Below are 16994 nucleotides of genomic sequence, written 5' to 3'. Positions count from 1 at the left end.
GGACCCTTCACCATGTAGAGGTCAAGTAAAGGACGAAGAGGAAGCATGGAGGCAGGAGGAAAATCAGAAAGAACATGATAACGTTGATGTCAAGACTACTGGATTCAGCAATATAGAGATCACTGGTAGCTTTGACGTGAGCAGTCTCTGGGAGGAGTGAGATTTAAATAACTGCTTTAACGGTTTGAGAAGCAAATGTAAGGTGACAAAAGGGAGACAACTTAAACTTGGGGGCTGGATAAGGCTGCGTGGTCAATGGAGGGCATTTTGAAGATGGGAGATGCCGAGGCATACTTGCATGTAAAGAGAGAAAAATTGATATAGGAGAGGGAAAGATTTGCAAGGGCAAAGAAGGGAGAGGGATCCAGGACACAAGTTAGGGGTTGCCGTTTAGTAGGGGGGGATGCTTCATCCATAGTGATGGCATAGAAGGCAGATGCAGGTGCATAGTTATGGCATAGAAGGCAAGGAGACAGGTAGGCAGGTTAGAAATATGGGAGTGTAGGAAATGAGGGTGTTTGTTCCTGATTTACTTTGATTTTCTCAGTGAATTATGAGGCAAGAATGTCATCAAAGAGTGAGACGTGAGGAGAGGGGCGTAGGGAGTTTGGAGAGACAGAAGGTGATGTAAAATAGGGAAATAGGTAAACTTGGAAAATATGGTCAGGTAGTGTTGGGGGGACAATAAATGCTGTGCACATCTTTATTTGACTGTCCTCTGGAAGGTTGTTGACAAAGTTCTAAAACCTGTTTTTGGTGTATCAGCTGCCTTGTTTCTCTTTCCTACCGTGGTGTTCCTCCCCACCTTAAGCAATTACACAAACTAATCACATCTGCTAAGTCCTTTTTCCTGTGAAAGGTGGGGATAAGGCACTATGCATTTGCACCTTATTTAGTCCTGGCTGCAGTCCCCTGAGGGCTGAAACCACAGATTCACTTTAACTCTTACTGTACACACTCCCCTTGCCCTTTGATCTCATCCACTCTCAGCTGTAACTGTTACATGTATGCTGAAGAGCCGCATGTCTCTGTCTTCAGTGCTCTTCTCTCTCCAGAGTGCTAGGCCAGTATCACCTACAGCCTCTTGGACTTCTCTACCAGGATGTATTGGTTTCCCTTGGCTGCAAATTACCACAAACTTAGTGGTTTAAAATAACACAAACTTATTTTCTTATAGTTCTAGAGATCAGAAGTCCAAAATGGGTCTCCCTGGGTTAACATTAAGGGCTGTGTTCCTTCTGGAAACTCTAGGGGACAATCTGCTTCCTTGCTTTCCCGCGTTCTAGAGGCTGCCCTCATTCCTTGGCTCATGGCTCATGGCTCATGGCCCCGTCACTCCAGTGCCCACCCCCACCCCCCGATGCCATTTCCATCATCATGTCTTCTCTGACTCCCTTGTTTCTCCTTCTTACTTATGAAGAGCCTTGTGATTAGATTGGGCCCACCTGATAACTGAGGATTCTCTTGCCATCTCAAGATCCTTAATCACACCTGCTAAGTCTTTTCTTCCCATGAAAGGCAACAGCCACAGATTCTGGGGATTCGGATGTGAACATCTCCGGGGGGCTGGGATTCTGCCCTACCACACAGGATGGCCCATGGTTACTTTGAATTTATCAGGTACAAAATAGAATTCATCATCTACTGATGGAATGAGTTATACTGCTTGTGTAATTCAGGTATTGATCCATCAATAATGAATCATCCATCCTTCATTCATTGAACAAGTGTTACCTGAGTACCTTTGATGTGTCAGCTTCTGCGTCACTAATTCACCTGTGATAGAACAGACACGATACTACCCTCATGAAGCTTACAATCCAGTGAAACACAGAGAAGAATATATATATTCTTATATATAAAATAAATATAATATAAAAATATATTCTTTTTTTTTTTTGAGATGGAGTTTCACTCTTGTTGCCCAGGCTGGAGTGTAGTGGCGCAATCTCGGCTCACCACAAACTCTGCCAGTGAGGTTCAAGCAATTCTCCTGCCTCAGCCTCCCAAGTAGCTGGGATTACAGGTGCACACCACCCACCCAGGTAATTTTTTTGTATTTTTAGTACAGACCGGGTTTCTCCATGTTGGTCAGGCTGGTCTCGAACTCCCAACCTCAGGTGATTCCCCCTGCCTCGGCCTCCAAAAGTGCTGGGATTACAGGTGTCAGTCACTGCGCCCGCCCAAAAATATATAATAATATTCTTATATTACATATATAATCTGTATTATATATTTTATTTATGTATATGTATTATGTATCTGTATCACTAATTCACTATGATAGAACAGACATGACCCTACCCTCATGAAGCTTATAATCCAGTGAAAGAACAGAATATATATACTTACATATATCCTATAATAAAATATATAATATAAATTCTTATATAAAGAATGTAATTATTCTATTACATAATATACAATAGAATATAAATATTCACTCAATTTTATAACTTAAATTGAAGGAGACAATAGTAGAACATAACACACAGACTTATTTGAGGTAGTTGTCAGGAAATGGATGAACAAAGAGAATTTAGTATACAGAACTGTAAATTGGGTATTAGAGGGCTGAAACAAAAAGGGAACACTGAGGTGTCAGAAAGCTAGAAACAGCTAGGACACTTAGGTCTGGGGGAATAAAGAGGTCAGAATTGAAACATTTTTGAAGCTTGCAGGAGAGCCCTATTAAGCTGGAATTGCAAACCCTGAAGAAGAGAACTGCTGGTCTCTGGTATTTCTAAAGGGGCACAATGACATCGGCCGTGGAAAGTTTAAAAAACTTCGAGCTAGGAATTATCCACCGCTGCTGAAATCAAGCGCTACTGCTGCTAGATGAAGAAGCCTGCCTACATTTCTGCTGACGGGAAGGTAGAAAACAGGAAGTCCCTCCTCCTCCTGCCTTCCAGTTTCCTGCCAATATCCCTTCCTAGATAGAGAGGCCCTGGCAACAGAAAGCAAAGCATAGAAAATCACTTAACTATTTCTTAGGTAACCTGGGGGGAGATCTAAGCTGCCCAAACCACTATAAAAGAAAATTAATTTTAAAGCTTATTGCTCTCTGTGTTGTAGAGATGGACGGAGTCTGTGTTTTATTTATTGTTCTGTTCCAAATTACCCCAAAACATAGCAGTTTAAAACATAGTTTCTGAAGGTCAGGAATCCAAGAGCAGTTTAGGTGGGTGTTTCTGGCTCTGAGTCTCTGGTGGAGCTGCAGTCATCTGATGGCTTGACTGGGGCCTGAGGATCTGCTTCCAAGCTCACTGACATATCAGCTGGCAGGAGGCTTTAGTTTATCACCACATGGGCCTGTCTGTAGGGCTACTTATGACGTGGTAGCTGTTCCTCCCAGAGCAATTGATCCAAAACCAGAATGAGAGAGTGATCAACAAGAAAGCTGCAGTGTTTTATAACCTGGTCTCAGAAGGGACCTACCCTTACTTTTGCTATATTCTGTTGATCATACTGACCAACTCTGGAGTAATATGAGGTGATACTACACAAGGGTGTGAATACAGGGATCACTGGAGCCCATCCTGGAAGCTGGCTACCACAGATGGCTATATCAAACTCTGTCACCTCCACTGAGGTGGTAGCCAGAGTGAAGAATGGCTTATGTGTTCCAGACCCCTGCTGGTTTCCTGTCTGCTCCACCATGAGAAATATTTGAGAGGTCATTCTCAGCTCCCCTCACCCTACTCCCCATGCCCCATCCTCTGTTAGATCAGTTGTTATTGGTTGACTACACTTACTGCAAGATTTGGATATACAGTCCAGTGTTAGAAGATGGGCATATGAATTCTCTAGTAGATCTTGAAATTGTTTATTTTCCACTTCAGAATGACCAGGTCCCTGAGAAGATAGCCTAGTTAGATAATTCAGGGGACAATGGTGCTCTTTGTTTTAGATGTCTTTAGTTATGAAGTTATACATAATTGGAATTGATATACTTGACTTTTGAAGCCATTGGTAATTGTACCAGGTTGTTCAAATGAAAGTGAAATGTGATTGGCTAGGTTTTTGATAATGCTTTGCTAGTCTATATCTGAAGGTTATATTTCAGGCAAGGCAAATAACTTTCCCTAGATAGGTGGTAAGGGTTCAACATAGCTCACTTCTCAATTCTGTGCCTCCCTCGTCTCCAAGAACATGATCCCCTATTGGTGACAAGATGGAGGTCATCCTTGTTGAAACTTGGGCAGTCAGCTTCCCTAGTGCCTTTTCCATTCTTAATGGGTACAACATAACCTGGGGCCCACAACGACATGGCACCCAGGCATCTAGTCTACCGTGGCAACTGTTCTACTGTGATCGGCCCAGACATGAACTTGGTTTGCTAGTTTGTTATCTAAATGAGGATATCTACTTAGAAATTCCGTAGAATAGGTAGATCATTGAATATTGTTGTTCATGTGAATGTGAACTGTTTCTCATCCTCTTTTCTCACTGGGATGGAAAAGAACAGATTTGCAGAGTCAGTAGTTGCATGCCGTATACCCAAGGTCTGATGAATCCACCCTAGCAGTGACACCATATCTGGCACACCAGCTGCAACTGGTGCTACTGCCTGGTTGAGTCTGCGGGAGTCAACAGTCATTCTCCAGGATCCATCTGTTTTCTGCAGACTGGCGATTAAACAAAGATACAACAGGGACCATCAACCCTGCATCTTTTAGGTCTTTAATGATGGTAATAATATCTGCCTCCCCCTGCAACCCCTTAGAATAACATTTTTCTCACTTTGCCGGGATTCGTGGAGGGGCCAGTATCAGACGTTTCTGTTTGGCCTTTCCCACTCTGATTGCTCCTGCTTCACAAACCAAGGGCCTCAATGTGGGCGTTACTCCCACGGCCAAGTATATAATTCTAAGTATGTACTTTGGAGACTGGGAAAGGCCCCTGGGTGGGTGGAGCCACTGTGGCTCTCATAGGCCCTCACTCTAAAGGGGAGGCTTGATGACACTTTGGGTCTCTGGGTATTAATGTCAACTGAGACCTGTGTGTAATAGTCCTCAAAAAGTCTGCTTATTCCTCTTTCCCCAGGAAAGTCACCTGAGTAAGCAGCCACAGGTCTCTGGGGGAATTGGTCACAGGATATATAATACTCGCCACAGTGTTGCAGGATCCTTCTTCCTGGGAACCTGGCCACCTCCTTAGTCAATGGGTTCTGGGTCTGAAAATGTACTCCCGGTCTCAGGACTGAGCAAGGGACCACGACTTCTTATTGAGACAATGTCCCTCAGCCTCTTCTTTCATTCTTGTTATTATTATTGTAGATATTAACCAACAGTCTTGTAGGCGGGGGGCACCTGTTGCCCTGTGAGGCCGAGGCTTCTGCAGCATCTCGTAGCACAGCAGAGGGCTAACCCTTGATAGGGAGCCATGGGCCATCTCTGCATGCCCAGAGGCGGGTGGGAGGGTGGAGGTTTTAGAGCTCAACACCTTCAGGGGCATCCATCCAGATTTTCCTGTCCCAGTTTTTAGAATCAAAAGTTTCCTCTACCAGGGCCTCAACTGCCCAGTAACAGACCTAAAGTAGCTGTGTGCAAACATTTCTGGAGCCCTGTGACTCCCAGGTCTTCAGCTTAGTGTTCAATTGTGTCTGCCTTTTTACTATTGGTGACGATGACCTCTTTATAAGAGACACTGCTTTTTATTCTTATCCCCATTAGCTGCTATGGCTCTTGGTCTCTACTTTCTGCAGGTCGTTAGTATGACTCAATCACTGTCTTTGTGATCCCCATGTTTTTCAAATCCCTTTACCATTGCACCTGCCATAGCTTTCCCCTCCACCAGGACATTTTCTCAGGTCACTATCAATGAAAACATTAAAAACTGAACCACCACTTAGAGCCAAGGACTACCTCTGGGTGCTGGCTGAGCCAGTCCCAAATTACCATCTGACTGCCTGATTTCTCAGACCGCTCACTTATGACTTGTGCTAATCCAGGTCCTCTGAGAAACAGTTACTAACCTGGGATTCAATGTGCAAGGATTTCATTAAGGGAAATACTTGTGTGAAAGGAAATGAGGAGCTGTGGAAGTTGAGAGACTTACCAGACAGAGAGAGAGTGGGGGAGAGAGATGGTGCAGATTGAGATTGGATAGAGTTGCCTAAACTGCTGTGCAATCTAAGGAAGGTTTGGTAATGCCTTCGGGAGTCCTTGAGCCGGGCTGATAAGAGTCCTGTGTCTACCAGCATTGGGTCTTCCTTAGTTTTGCCACTGCACTCAGTTACAGGTGGGGAGCAGCCTGAGGGGCCGTGGGCTTGGTGCAAATGTGGTGGTGAGTTTCAGAGGGCAGCAGCTGATGCTCTGGGTCAATTACACTCCTGCAGTGGGAGACTTGAGGGACAATCTCATCGCCTCCAGGAACCACTGATCTTCCTGCGAGCCTACCTACCACTGTGACAGGAGGGAAGCCAGAGTTCATGGGTAATGAACTTTCATGAAATATTCCATTCTTAGTTTTCAGCACAAGATCTAATTCTCTCTTGCTGACTCAAGGATTTTGATTCAGCGTTTACCTCTTTCCTCCTGTATCATCAGTTTCTCCTAGCTACTTGATTATTTCCACCCATCATCAGTAACATTTTCCTGACCTCACTTGTGCTCAGGTGCCTGCCATTTCTTTGCTCCTTGTCAAAAAAAAAAAAAAAAAAAAAGTGAGGTGGGGGGAACTTCTTGAAAGAGTTGTCGATACTTGCCTCCACTTCTTCATTTCCCAGCTCTTTGCTCACAGTAAGAGCAGCCTTACTTTTTATGATTAATTAAAACATTTAAGTACAATGTGGTGGGAAGTAGGAAGAAAGCAAATAGCATCTAAAATTACATCATTTTGTTAGGGGAAAGGGAAGGACAGGGAGTGATTTGTTAAAGCAGCGGTCACCTGTAGTCCCAGCTACTCGGAGAGGCTGAGGCAGGAGAATGGCGTGAACCCGGGAGGCGGAGCTTGCAGTGAGCCGAGATCGCACCACTGCACTCCAGCCTGGGCGGCAGAGCGAGACTCCGCCTCAAAAAAAAAAAAAAAAAAAAAAAAAAAAGCAGCGGTCCCCAGCCTTTTTGGCACCAGTGACTGGTTTTGTGGAAGACAAGTTTTCCATGGACAGGGCATGGGGAAGGTGGGGAGCGGGAATGGTTTCAGGATGAAACTTTTCCACCACAGATCGTCAGGCATTAGACTCTCGTGGAGTTTGGAACCTCCATCCCTTGCACGTGCAGTTCACAATAGGGTTCACACTCCTACGAGAATCTAATGCCACTGATCTGACAGGAGTTGGAGCTCAGGCGGTAATGCTCTGGTGGGGGTTGGGGACCCCTGTGTTAAAGGATACAAATTACAGCTAGATAAAAGGAAGAATTTCTGGTGTTCTATAGCACTGTAGGATGACCATTAGTTAATAATGACACAGAGTTTCAAATAGCTAGAAGGAGGATATTGCATGTTCCCAACACAAAGAAATGACAAACGTTTGAGATAATGGATGTGCTAATTACCTGATCTGGTCACTATACTTTATATGTATAAAAACAGCACTATTGGGGGGAGGGGGGAGGGATAGCATTAGGAGATATACCTAATGCTAAGTGACGAGTTAATGGGTGCAGCACACCAACACGGCACATGTATACATGTGTAACAAACCTGCACATTGTGCACATGTACCCTAAAACCTAAAGTATAATAATAATAAAATAAAATAAAAAACAGCAATATGTACCCCATAAACATGTACATTTATTATGTCAACTAAAAAATATTTTCCTCAAAAAATGACATCATTTGAAGTTTGGTGACTTCATTTGTCTTTACGTGCATACATACTGGTTTACATAGAAAGAACATTTTCCAGGCTGCTTTTCTGTTGTTCCCCTTCACCCCAGTTTGGAGGGCCTTGTTTTTCTCTCCATCTCTTGATGCAGCCGCACGCCCCTTGTCGTGTACACACACGTGCATGCCTGCACACACAGTGTAAACAAAGTGGTGTGTATACTGCTGAAACGGGGAAGGTTCGCTTATCCCCCTCGCAGGGCATGCGATGGGCGTTTGGCTTGCTTCTTTGGTTCTCTGCTGCTCACACCTCTGGGGGAGCATGCAGACGGGCAGGTTGTGGGGCTCCGACCCCGGGCAGTGTCTAGGGGCGAATGATTACAGCCGAAGCCCCAGTGGGTGTGTGCTACAGGGTGCTGGTTCAGTTTAGCTGTCCGTAGGCAGCTTGTGTTAATCAGCTCAATGAGACCCCTGCCTTATCGCAAGGACAGAGGCTTTCTATATCCTGGGTTTCTTGCCTTGGTGTACCCGAAGAATCAGATCACACGTGGGCTTGATGGAAGAATGAATGCAAGGTTTTATTGAGTGGAAATAGCTCTCAGCAGATGAGGGAGCCAGAAGGGCGATGGTTTTCCCCTGGAGTCGGGCACTTGGCAGCCAAGCTCTCCTCCCACCGTCCCAGCCAAACTCCCAAACTCCGCGTGGTTCCGCTGGTCAGTGGCCCGCCGGCTGTGCTCTCCAGCCCATGTGCTTCCTTGACGTCCAGCCACCGGCTGTGCTCTCCAGCCCATGTGCTTCCTTGACATCCAGCCGCCTGTGTGTTCTTTCGCTGATGTGTGTTCCTCTCGATGTCCAGCCGCTTGTTGTCTCTGCCCACTAGGGTCTTGGGGTTTTAATAGGCACAGGATGGGGTCGTGGCAGGCCAGGGTGTTCTTGGGAAACGCAACATTTGGGTGTGAAGGCAGGAGTGCCTATCCTCACCTAGGTCCGTGGGCACAGGCCTGAGGGTGGATCTCTAGCCATGGACCTGCCTTTCTCTACCCAGCACTTCCCTGCCCTGCTTCCATATCACTGCCATGCTTTCTTCCATGTTCTCAAACACACAACATTTATTTTGTTTGCATAAAAACAGGATCAGACTATAGATGCTTCCCCGTAGCTTGCTTTTCTCATTTAACAAAACCTTGTTAAAAACCTTCTAAGTCACTTAGCACAGACTGTGTGGTCAACGTACAATCAAACCTTTATTCACTCCCTGTTCACCTGTTGGTAGGTGTTAATTCTCTTTGTAGAGTTTTGCCACAGTAACTAATGATGCCATCTCTCTATATATCTGTATCTATCTATGTGTATAGCGTCTCTATCTATTCATCTATCCATCTACGCCCACACATATACACATATCCTGATATATTGGTCCTCCCCATAACACTGTGTGGAACGATTCCTAAGAGTGGGGTTGCTGGGTCCAAGAGAGTCTGTATTTTTAATTTTAACAGATTTTGCCAGATTGCTTAAAAAAAAACTACAGCAACTTACACTTCCTTCAGAACTGCAAGATAATTTCCTTCCCGTCCCTGACCCCCATTCCTTCTCAAGTATTATTACCCTTTGGAGTTTTTGCCATCAGGTGAAAAATGCTGCCACACTGTGACTTTGGTTTGCATCCTTCCGACTGCCAGCCAAGGTTGAGCTTCCTTAGTGGGTAATTACCTGATTTTGAAGCCAGGCTGCCTGAGTTTGAATTCCGGTTTCATCACTTACCAATGATATGAGCTTAGTAGATTTATTTACCCTCTATGTGCCAGTTTCCTTATCAGCTCTATAATGGGATAATAATAGTTCTTGTTTCATAGGGTTATTGAGGAGGTTTAGTTATTAGAAAAGTTCCTGGCATATAATAAACACTAAAAAAAGTTGTTTTAAATATGTTTATTGGCTGTTTGGATATGCTGTTTTGTGAGATGACTGCAACTTTGCTCATTTTCTGTTGAGTAGTTTGTCTTTTCTCCCCCTATCTAGATCTTGTTTCACCTCTTTCATTAAATATTTTAAAGTTTTCTTCATATAGGTCATGTTCTTCTCATATTAAATTTATATAATTTGTCACTGCAATGAATAGATTATTTGTATTGCTAACAGATTATAACTGTTATAGAGAAAGTATTGATTTGTAAATATTGGTCTAGTACACAGCCATCAAATTCTCTTATTCTGGTAAACCTTGTTGTGAATTTTGGACTTTCTTAGCACATCATATTATTTAAAGAGAGGATTTTGTTTCTTTTTTCCCAGCATTTGTACTGTTTATTTTTCTCCTGTGATGTCAGAACTTTCAAAACAGCGATGAACAGCAGGTATCTCTGTCATATTCTTGATTTTGGTAAAATGAGAAATTCTTTGTGGACAACAGCTTTGATCAATGCCTGTGGAATTTCATCTTGCTTGTGATCTTCCATTCTTGATTGCCTGCACTGTGGATTTCAGACTTGTTTAGCCATCCTCCACAATCACACAATCCAATTCTTTTAAAATAAATCTCTTTAGAGGAGAGGAGGTGTGCGCACGCGTACACAACACACACATGCACCCACACACACACACCCACCCACGCCTCCCTCTGGTTCTGCTTCTCTGGTTGAACCCGGACTGATACATACAAAAACTAATTATTTAGAAGGCTGTGGTAATATTCGAGCAAATTAAGAAGCATATTTTGAGCATCAAAGTCAAAATTTAAAACTTAGAATTAAAATTTAGGGGCAGCTCCAAATTTTACAGGCTCACACCTGTAATCTCATGAAAGGCTGGAGGACCACTTGAGCCCAGGAGTTCAAGACCAGCCTGGGCAACACAGCAAGATCCTGTCTCAAATAAAATAAAATAAAATTTAGAACATCAGCTGCTCATTTTTAATATATTTTACATTTCATCTGTGAATTTACCAGTAGAAAAAATCTGTTTAGGGCAGTTTATTTAAATCCACACACCTTTATTAAATCCTTTATATATAAATTAACTATAGTCAAATAAGGTTTCATGTGAAAAGTTTCATGCAAAATGATACTTGACACATAGATATATTTTCAAAAATTCACTTTCATTCTTACAAAGGATTGTAACAGTCAAATTTAGTTTATTTTTTCATGCCACGTAAGAGTACATAGAGTACCTTTAAAATGAAGGCAAACACATAAAGGATTAATTTAATAACAATATATATGAAAACATTTCTATTTTGGAGACAGTTCAAGAATATTTTTCAGATCTTGAATTTGGTGATGCCTACTATGAGCTTATATTTAGTATTTCTTGGTCAAACACATACTCTCAATATAACTATATAATACACTGTTTCTCTATATGCATATATCCGTAATAAACTTTCAGTTTTCCTAATTCTTCTTATGTTTTCTTTGAGGTTTGTGAAGTGGTTCAAAAATATATCGTCTATAAATCCTCATGTACCGAAAGTAGCTCAAAACAAGAAGAGTGAAGAAGAGCAGCATCAGGACGAAGAGGAAGGAAGCCACCAGGTAGACGCTTGGACTGAAATCAGAAAAAAAAAAAAAAAAAAAAGAAAGGCATTAGAAGTCATTGTCCACACTTTGGCTGTTAATTTATTTAAACAATGTTTGAATAGCTAGCTACTATGCCATTGACAGAGAGCAAAGGTGAATAAGACACACTGTCCACCTTCACGGTGTTTACCTTTCAGTGCTTGAGGCTGACCAGGGAGGAAAATAGACAAGGTGATCAATGCAATGATGCAATGAGAGGAGGAAATGAAGTTGGGTTTTTTTTTTTTTTGTTTGTTTTTCGAGATGGAGTCTTGCTTTGTCACCCAGCCTGGAGTGCAATGGCTCACCGGAAGCCCTGTCTCCTGGGTTCAAGCCATTCTCCTGCTTCAGCCTCCCAAGTAGCTGGGATTACAGGAGGGCACCACCACGCCCAGCTAACTTTTGTATTTTTAGTAGAGACGGGGTTTCACCATGTTGGCCAGGCTGGTCTCGAACTCCTGACCTCAAGTGATTTGCCCGCCTTGGCCTCCCAAAGTGCTGGGATTACAGGCGTGAGCCACCGCGCCCGGCTGGAAATGAAGTTCTGCGGGAGCTACACATCATGGAAGGCCTTCCAGTGGAGGGGATGTCTGAACTGAGCCTGGGCAGGAGTTAGCTCGGTGTGAGTATGAGTGGGAGTAGGAGTTAGCTAGATAAAAATGCCTAAGAGTGGAGGAATAGACCAAGGTGGGAACAGTGTTTCAGACAAAGGGAGAAGGGTGTGGGAAGGCATGGAAACGTGGTAACACCTCAGGACCACTCCTAGACATTCTGGAACTGCAGCTCCTTCAGTATGACAGCAGCTCAGGTGCCAGGGGGAGTGGTTGGAGATGAGGATTGATAGGTGGGCAGGGCCAGATGAGAAAAACTGCTTAAGTCAAGCTAGAGAGTGGGTTTTAGCCTAAGGCAGGAGAGAGCTTCAGAGGGATGATATAGGATTGACATTTTACAAGGATGATTCTGGAGTGTGAAGAATGGATGAAAGCAAAGCATGAGTGTGAAGGTAGAAAAAGCAGTTATGAAATATTTGAATAATCCAGGTAAGCTATGATGAGAGTCTTAACAAAATTAATGGCCAAAGAAATGGAGAGAAGTGGACGTATCTAATATACATTTAGAAGTTAGATTGGATCAATCTTGGTGATTATTAAGATGTGGGGTTTGAGAAATATGAAGGAATAAAGGTTATCTTCCTTCCATACAGCTATATGTAATTGCCCTAACTGATCAGTTTTAAGGTAGATTAAATAATGGGATAGGGGAGCGTGTGATAAGATCATGAGTTCACTTTTGGACATGTCCAGTTTGACTAGTTTTTGAGACACCTAAGAGAAGAAGTTAAGTAGACAGTAGGATGTATGGCTCTGGACTGTTCTAGAGATATTTGGGAGTCATGTGTATATAGATGCTAACTGAAGTTGTGATTGTGGATAAGTTTGCCAGAGTGAGAAGCTCAGGACAGGACTGAGCCTCATGGGAGGCCAACATTTAAAGGCTGCTAAAGGAGGGTGAGGCTTTCTTTACTAGGGAGAGAGAGGCAGTGGCTACAGAAGTTTGGGAAAACCCACAGTGTGATACAACAGCCAAAGGTAGAGTCAACGCTGAAGAAAGATGTAATAAGTTGAGGACTGAAAAATATCTATTAGCTCCATGAAGGCCAAAGTTATTGTAATGAGAACTAATCGGCAGAGTGATGAGATAGAAACCTGACTGGATGGATTGGAGAAAGAGGGCTGGACACAGGGAAATGGAGACTGTGAGTGTAGACAATACTTTTGAGAAGTTTTGTCCTGCAACAGAGAAACTTGAGGGTCACTAAAAACCTATTAGAAGGATCTAGTTGAAAGGGAAAGTTGAATGTACAGAAGAGAGAAGGAATAATTGACTTGAAAGTTTCCTCAGTAAGTGGAGAGGAACAGAGAGTGTGCAAAGCATAGTTGGAAGAATTATATTTAAAAAGGAGGAATAATATTTCCTTTGTTGTAACAGGATGGAAAGAGGAGAGGACGGATATAGATGTTAGTAGATTTTTATGTTTGCAATCTGGAATCTGGAATAGAGGGCGTGCCTGTCTGACGGTTTCTAATTCCTTTGTGAGGGTGGAAACAAGCTCATCTGATGATGATTAAGGAAAGCAGGTTTGAGGAGGAAACTAATTAGACACAATCTGAAATCGCTGTTACAGAGAATGCTGCTCAGGTGTAGTCACAGAGAAAGTAGGTAGTTGGGGATTTGCCAGAGGGAGGAACAAATCTCAGAGGGGTGAGGGTGTACCGGTAAGTGTTGTTGAAATAATAGACTTTGAAATGGAAGGAAATGCAAAGTAAAAAAAGAGAGATTGAAAGTAGAGGTGGAGGTTCCAGTAAGGGTGAAGGGGGGTTGCGGTGGGTGTCGTGGAATTAACAAGCTGGAAGGACAGGAGGTTGTGATCAGAGAATGGAATGTCTGGATTGATGCTTTAGGAAGCAGAGAAGTTACAAGTAATGACAGTGTGGAAGGTGTAACTATGGGAGTGGACGGCTGACGTGCAGTAGAGGGAGGTCACCAAGGATGTGATAAGGCCACGATTTTGGATGCTGGATGCGAACACTGATGGTGGGGCTTGACGTGGAGAGGAAAACAGTGTGACGCGGCCAAAGTTGAGAATGAATGCAGCAGACTGTGGGGAGGACATGGTGATGAGGACAGACAGCTGGGGCTGCAGCAGACGCCATGAGCCTCAAAGGATCATGGTATGTTTTGTGTTGATTTTTTTGGTTCTGTTAAAAGAACGAGGATAAATAATATCTGGGATTGGTAATAGGCCCCCTGAGGTACATGGGAGGTGAAAGGAAAGAGCATCACTTGAGAGGCCTGAAGGGGGAGCAGTGTCCTCGGGGGGAGCCTGGTTTCCCCGAAGGAGGGAGAGGGAGGGCTCAGAGGATGGCTGAAGAGCTGGGTGAGTCTGCTGGTGAAAGGATGGCAATTCCAGAGAGCAGAATGGAGACACTGGGAAAGTGGTGGGCTTGAGTGCTGAGCTCCCTGCCTTCTACAAACTCATCTCCAGTCGCTGCTCAAGAAAAGGGCTCCATTATTAAGAAAATATCAACCACTCGCCAGACCTTGTCTGCCTCTGCTACTCTTCAGGGCTCAGGTGTTAACGGAGGCTAACCTACAGCCACTAACCACAGAGACTATCCTGTATGCTGTGCTCATATGCCTTGGCTGCTGGACTAGCTGCTGGCAGGTGAGAGCGGGGCAGGTGGGTGAGATCCTCCTCCTTTGCTCTTTCTCCCGGCTAACTCGACTCCTTCTTCAGTTGGTGGGTACTTGGGTGGGTATATACCTTAATATTCACCTAAATCAAACATACCAACCCAGTGACCTTACTATTCACCTAAATCAAACATACCAACCCCATGAGGAAGAAAAGTTACTAGGAAAAGTTTGTGCATGTTTCCCAAAGTTATGTAGAAACAACTCGACTTCATTTGCAGATTATTCACACTATTAACATTCCATTAGCACAAAAACTCCAGGAGTCAGTCATATTTACAATAGGGCCATGAGTAACTTGTTTTTATTATGCCTTTATTTAACATTCCCCTCCCCTCAGCAAAAAAAAAAAAAAAAAAAAAAACAACCGTAAAACAAAACCCAAACACCGAAATTCCAAACACCAGGCCCAAAACGGAGTAGCAAAGTCATTTGGGGTCCTACCTTTAGTATTAGGACTTTTCATTCTGCCCTCCAAGGGAACTGGAGCTGAGTCCAGGGAAATCCCTTTACTGTTTCCTAAATGCATCAGAACGAGGGTCTGTGGTTGAAAGCTGACCCAGGCTTACAGCAGAGGGCACAGCCACTGTCACCTCCCAATCCCTACCGCTGCATTCTGACATCTGCCAAGTAAGAGGGGCTGAGACATGTTTGATAGGAAGACAGTGGCTGTTGAGTGGGATGGCACGAAAGGGGACCTTTGCTGCAGCAACAGTTGTCAGGAATTCCTTCCTGCTGTGCCCCTGTATACACACTATACACACGTACAGTTTTTAGGATGTCATATAGGGGGCTTCAGGGAAAGAGCAAGTTTCTGTCATTTGGGAAGACAGATTTCATAGCCCCCCAAAAATCTAAATATAGACTTATTAAAACCATTGACTTTGCAGTGAACACTTCATACAAGTTGTTGTTGTTGTTTTAGGATTCATTTGCATTATATACTGTATAATAATATTTTTCATAAAACGATTTAAGCTGGGGACCCTGAAAAGGGAGTGCACAGGCTGCTTCTGGGAGACACGGGGGAGAGGTGCTTTTCCTTCTTGGCTGCCACTTGTATCTTAGAAATTCCCTAATTAAAGTTCAGTTAGGTGCTGCTCCTTACCTGGGAATCAGTCCAAATGTCTCTATTGCAAACACAGCTGTTAGGTTACAGAAACTGCAAAGCAGAAAAATAATATTAAAGATTAAGTTAAGTACAATATATTTTAAAACGCTCTCCATGTCCCTATGGTAACAATCAAACCATATATAATCCTAGTTAAGGTGTCATTTTCTTGACAAAGGACAGAATGGATAGATTTACAGAACAGCTGTGATTGTTTTTCCATATGTACATCTCAGGCTTGTCTGAGATTCCTCAAGAGCTGTCTATCATAACAGCCTTACATCATTTTGATAGTGGTTCCCAAGGCAACAGTAATGATATTAATAATAAGTATTGGCAGAAATAAAAAGCTAACATTTATGAGCATTAATACTTATTGAAAATGAATACTGGTAGGCGCGGTGGCTCACATCTGTAATCTCAGCCTTTGGGAGGCCAAGGCGGGCGGATCACCTGAGGTCAGGAGTTCAAGACCGACCTGGCCAACATGCTGAAACCCCTTCTCTACTAAAAATACAAAAATTAGCCAAGCATGATGGTGGGCACCTGTAGTCACAGCTACTTAGAAGGCTGAGGCAGGAGAATCTCTTGAACCTGGGAGGTGGAGGTTGCAGTGAGCTGAGATCACGCCACTGCACTCCAGCCTAGGCGACAGAGCGAGACTCCGTCTCAAAAAAAAAAAAAGAAAATGAATACTAATTGAGCATTACTATGTACTAGGCAGCATGCCAAATGCTTACATGCATTATCTTAGTTGATCTTCACAGCAACCCTTCCTTTTAGATGAGGAAACTCAGATAGGTTAAGCAACTTGAGAAAGTTTACACAGCTGTTAGTAGCAGAGCTGGGATTTGAATTCAGGTTTTTCTGACCCTGCTGCCCATCATGTTCACCTGACGTAGGCCAACTCCTTCAGGAAGCTGAGTATTAGGGGCTCAATATATAAAACTATTATCATTTCTAATGTTACTGAATGTCTCTCATTATTAAGTATATTGCTTGGAATGAGGCAGGATACAGCTAAGCAAACATTTATGACATGATTTCACCTACCTACATGTGGGAGAACACAGAAGAAAGGAACTTATTTTTATTGAGTATTTGTTATGTGCTCAGCAAAGTTAGAGATTTTTACCCAGATGCTTCATTTACTCCTCAGAATATTGTAAGACAGGTATTGTCAACCCATTCTACAGATACAGAACAGCTCAAAAAGAGTAAGCAATTTTCTTTAGACTGAATAGCTAGCAGCGGCAAAACTGGGATTCAAACCGAAGCAGACTCTACCCTTATAT

At 43.3% G+C, this 16994-nt stretch overlaps 1 protein-coding gene across 9 annotated transcripts in view; it reads right to left on the bottom strand.

The window, feature by feature from the left end:
- Nucleotides 1–10974: 10974 nt before the first annotated feature.
- Nucleotides 10975–16994, bottom strand: part of CATSPERE (catsper channel auxiliary subunit epsilon) — a 170328-nt gene continuing 164308 nt past the window's right edge. For all 9 annotated transcript variants that reach the window (XM_055233566.1, XM_055233562.1, XM_055233560.2 and 6 more), the window contains 2 exons: nucleotides 15697–15750; nucleotides 10975–11322 (listed from right to left, as the gene is read on the bottom strand). In XM_055233566.1, coding sequence (XP_055089541.1) covers nucleotides 11169–11322; nucleotides 15697–15750 — 208 coding nt within the window. In that variant the 3' untranslated portion in view covers nucleotides 10975–11168. The remainder of the gene's footprint in view (nucleotides 11323–15696; nucleotides 15751–16994) is intronic.

This window comes from Symphalangus syndactylus, chromosome 19, assembly GCF_028878055.3.
Source record: "Symphalangus syndactylus isolate Jambi chromosome 19, NHGRI_mSymSyn1-v2.1_pri, whole genome shotgun sequence".
Taxonomy (NCBI): Eukaryota; Metazoa; Chordata; class Mammalia; order Primates; family Hylobatidae; genus Symphalangus; species Symphalangus syndactylus.
The sequence above is the reverse complement of the archived record's forward strand: the minus strand, read 5'-3'. Positions and strand labels throughout refer to the sequence as shown.